At 58.4% G+C, this 4,269-nt stretch overlaps 1 protein-coding gene across 1 annotated transcript in view; it reads left to right on the top strand.

The window, feature by feature from the left end:
* The window catches only part of Slc38a8 (solute carrier family 38 member 8), a 17,284-nt gene extending 13,015 nt beyond the window's left edge, over positions 1-4,269 (top strand). Inside the window, exons 8-10 of the mRNA XM_004646572.1 lie at positions 4-130; positions 2,248-2,299; positions 4,176-4,269. Coding sequence (XP_004646629.1) covers positions 4-130; positions 2,248-2,299; positions 4,176-4,269 — 273 coding nt within the window. The remainder of the gene's footprint in view (positions 1-3; positions 131-2,247; positions 2,300-4,175) is intronic.

Genomic DNA, 4,269 nt, shown 5'->3' with positions numbered 1-4,269 from the left:
TGGCTTCGGGTGCCACTGACTGTCCTGTGGGTGGCCGGGACGCTCACCCTGGCACTGCTGCTGCCCGACCTCAGCAAGATCATTGGCATCATCGGTGGTGTGAGCGCCTTCTTTATCTTCATCTTCCCAGGTGGGGGCGCACTGCGGGCCTTCTGTCCCTGGCGGGCCCTCTGCTGGGCGGAGCTCCTGGGTGGAGGTGGGCATCCGTGGGGACGGGACTCGGGCCCTACCTGGCTGCCTGGTCACTGAGCGGGGCCCAGTGTGAGCTGAGCCGCTCAGCAGCCCTTCGAGGGCCCATGGGTAGGAGACGTGCTGGGAAACTACAGTAAAAGCTGACATGTATAAAATTTTATTCACTAGAAGAAACATTGCTACAAATGCCCTCAAAATACGGCCGTCACTTGGAACACAGAAGCGAATCTGCAGGTTTTCTTCTGTGTCTTTAGTTGTGTTGCTGTGGCTGCCTTGGTGGCCCTGGATGGATTCAGATGTTTTCCTCCTGTGGTCATTTTGACTTTGGTTTGTTTGTTTTTGGTGGAACTGGGGATTGAACTCAGGCCCTTGTGCTTGCCAGGGAAGCGCTTATTCTGCTGAGCCATCTCCCCGGCCCTCATTTTGACCTTGGGGCAGAGAAGGAATTCATGATGCCAGACCTAGGGGAAAAGATGGGTGAGGACACGGTCATGTTTTTACAAGCTGCCTTTTTACTGGATGGCACTCCACAAAAGGAGGGTTTTTTGTCTTTTGAGACAGGATCTCTCTATGCAGTTCAGGCTGGCCTTGAGCTCACTTTGTAGTCCAGGCTGGTCTTGAAACAATCCTCCAGTCCTACAGATGAGAAGGCCTGGGGTGCTACAGCTGGGGTTCAGGGGTGGGAGCTGGGTGCAGCATTGTCTGCCCTCGCGCTGATCCCTTCCGCTGCAGGCCTGCGATGCATTTGTCTAACTCGGACATGCCCAGGTCACAGCCTACATAGTGAGGACTGTGAGGAGTCCTGCTGTGCACACTGTCAGCACAGGAGACCAGCGAGGTGCTTCCCAGGTCTGCAGGGCCGTTGTTCCAGGGAGCAGCACACAGTGCCTCCCTACGAGGAGACCCCCGTGCCTCAGGACCCCCATCTACCAGGCAGTGACCTTGGGAGGCCTGCAGTCAGGTGTCTGAGGGGCCCCAACCCAGCCCTGCTGGTGCACAGTGGGGAGGCACGTGCCCAATGGAAGACTTGCCAAGCAGATATGGAAGCTTTGGAAGGATTACCCAAACTCAAATCGGGAAATGGGACAGGACTGGGGGCCCCAGGCTGGGTGTGCACTCAGTGGTGGAGCACTTCCTTGGCATGCATAGGGTCTTGAGTTCAAGCCTAGGAAAGATTCAGGGCCCCAGTAGGTGGTCCACAAGTGCTTTCTCAGCAGACCTGGAGAGAACCCATAGAACAGGGAGAAGTGGGCAGGAGGGCTCACCAATGCCTGTGGCACCCAAAGGGCGGGTCGCAGTATACTCAAGGGTCCCTGAGACTCCAGGGCCTTCTTGGGCAACGTGGGAGGCAGTGCTGCAGGGGATTAGCCAAGGAAGATGGCCTTGGCCTGCGTACTGGGGAGAGCCCTCCTGGGCCCCTTGTGTCCCCCTTGGCACCTGGGCCCCATGCTGGGTGGCACCTTTGGGTGCTGGCTGTCGCCTGGCAGGAGAGAGGGGGTGCAGATAGGGTGCAAGGGAGGGGAGGCCACAAGGTGCTGGGCCTGCCACCTGGCTTGTGTCTCAGTGGGACTATTTAAAATCTATTATAGGACAATATGCAATGTGTTAATTATTGAAAATGTGCTAGTAATCAGTTGTGAAACTGTCTCATTGCTATTTGGTTCTCAATAAAAATATTAAAAATGAAAAAAATCTATCATAAAATCAGAGAAGGAGAGGGTGGCGGCTGGCAGCTGTTGAGAATCTCAGAAATGGGCAGCAGCTCGCACCACCTGCAGATTCTGCCAGGAGGGCTGTTGGCACTGCTATCTAAGACTGCGCTCTGGAGGCCATGTGGTTGCTGGCCTCTGGCCGAGTGCTAATGGGGTGCTGAACTGGGCTCCCTTCCAGGCCTCTAACCAGGGGCTGTGCCACCTAGCCAGGGGCTAATGGGGGCATGCTTGGCAAAAGACCTGTGGGTCTCCGGCATCCCCTGCGGGTGCTGGTGGCTCTCAGCCACAGCGCTTGCTTCGCCTGGTCTGCTGGGAGGGCTGAGAGACCTTGTGTCCTTCCCAGGTCTGTGCCTCATCTATGCCGTGGATCTTGAGCCCATGGGACCAAGAGTCAAGTGAGTGTCCCCACGATGGGGTTGGCAACTTGGCTGGGAGTGAGGCTGCTGCTGTCCTGTAGATAAGAGACCGAAGGCTGCCCTGGGAGGGGGCTTGTCCACACAGTGAGATAACATCTGCGCTGTCAGGACCCTGGTCAGCGACACTCAGTCCTGGGTTTTGGTGCCTTCTGCCCCAAGTGTCTGGCTGGAGCGTTCTGCGGCTCTGAGGTCTGCCTCGCTTTGGGAGCCCACGGGTGGTGCCTCTTCCTCTCTCCTCGTTACCTGGCTCAGACCTAGGGCAGGAGCGTGTGTGTGGAGGCCTTGGGCACCAGGCCCAGAGCCTGTGCTGTGTTGTAGCTGAGGACCTGTGTGCTGGGCCCCACGATGGTCCAAGTCACGCACTTGTAGGCCTACCCTGCTGGGAGAGTCTGCCCTGCAGGGGCCTGGTAAGGCCAGGCTCAGCCCAGGCCCCTGGATCTGAGGGTCTGTGCAGCTCAACTCCCTTCACACAGATGAGGGAAGAGGCTGAGACAGGAAGCAAGGCTGCGCTTGTTTTCTGGGGCACAGCAACAAATCACCCCCAGCCAGGGGGCTTAAAACAACAGGAACTGGGGGCCGGCCCTGTAGCTCAGTTCTTTAAGTGGCTGCTTCAACAAAGCAGTCAGGCTCAGGTTGCTGTGATTCGATCCCCACAACTCAAGCCAGCCAAACCTGCCCTGAAGGCATTCAGAGAAAAAAAAAAAAAAAAAAGCCAGGAACTGTTCTCCTCATTCTGGAGGCCGCAGGCTGAGGGGAGGCTGCCCTGCTCCTGGTGCTCCTGGGCTTGAGGCTGTGTCTCTTCTGGCTGCCTGCATGCTCAGGGCCTTCCTGTCTCCGGCACTCCAGTCTCCCGTGGCCTGTCTCCTGGGAAGGGCACAATCAGTGGATTGAGGGCCCGCCACAAATCCGGTGTGGTCATCACGAATCTGCAAGGGCCCGTTAGCAAAGAAGGTCACTCTCAGAGTCCCAAGCAGAGGTGACTCTGGGGCACTCCAGGTCCCAGCCTCAGGCCTGTGCCTGGTGTCCTCTGGCTCCCCCATCCCTGGGTCCCGGGCCTATTTCTCTAACGGAGCAACTTGTGGCATGGCTCCCTACTGGTTCTTTCTGGATTCCCCTAAGCTTCACTTGGGCTCCCAGCGGCCCTGGAGCTCCTTGAAAAGGTTTTTTGGGAGAAGCAGATTGGGGATTGAACCCAGGGCTCTTCACAGAGCTGCATCCTGAGCCCTTTTTTGAGACAGAGTCTTGCTAAGTTCCCCGGGCTGCGATCAAACTTGGGATCCTCCTGCCTCTGCCTCCAGCGCAATGGGATGACATGCATGTGCCACCACACCCAGCTCTCCTCAGAACCTCGTGTGGGCTTTGTCCTCAGACCCAGCTCCTCAGTATTTACCCATGAGCCCTCACGATGTGTTTTCCTGTGCTTGCCCTCGGTCCTTCTGTTCCCTTGGTGTGGCTCCGGGGGGCACTATGGCTGAGTCCCCTCTGTCCTGTGTGACACTGAGCAGCCATGAGACAGCTGGCACGGGTCCCCTGCCCTCTGCTAGCGGGCCCTGTAGTCCCTCTGGCGCCCTGCAGCTCGGTGGGAATTGTGTCATCGCGGTCGTCTTCTCGGCGGCACCCAGTTGCTCTGAAAGCTCCGCCCGAGCCCTTGGTGGCCGGCAGGACCTGCTGGCCCTGCTCTCCATGCCCCCCCGGCAGCTGCCCTAATGTGTGCAGTGAAGCCCCAGCCCTCGTCTGCCACTGCCTCCGAGCCCCGCTCCAGGGCAGGGAGATGTGAGGGCGCCTCCAAATCATGCCATGAGCTTTCCACGCACGCACAGCCCTGGCGCGCTGACGCGGCTTTGTGCCTCTGCAGGTGCTGCCTGGAGGCCTGGGGCGTGGTCTCGGTGCTGGTGGGCACCTTCATCTTTGGGCAGAGCACCATAGCCGCCATCCTGGAGCTGGCCTGA

Source organism: Octodon degus, unplaced genomic scaffold (assembly GCF_000260255.1).
Source record: "Octodon degus isolate 3935 unplaced genomic scaffold, OctDeg1.0 scaffold00271, whole genome shotgun sequence".
Classification (NCBI taxonomy): Eukaryota; Metazoa; Chordata; class Mammalia; order Rodentia; family Octodontidae; genus Octodon; species Octodon degus.
The sequence above is the reverse complement of the archived record's forward strand: the minus strand, read 5'-3'. Positions and strand labels throughout refer to the sequence as shown.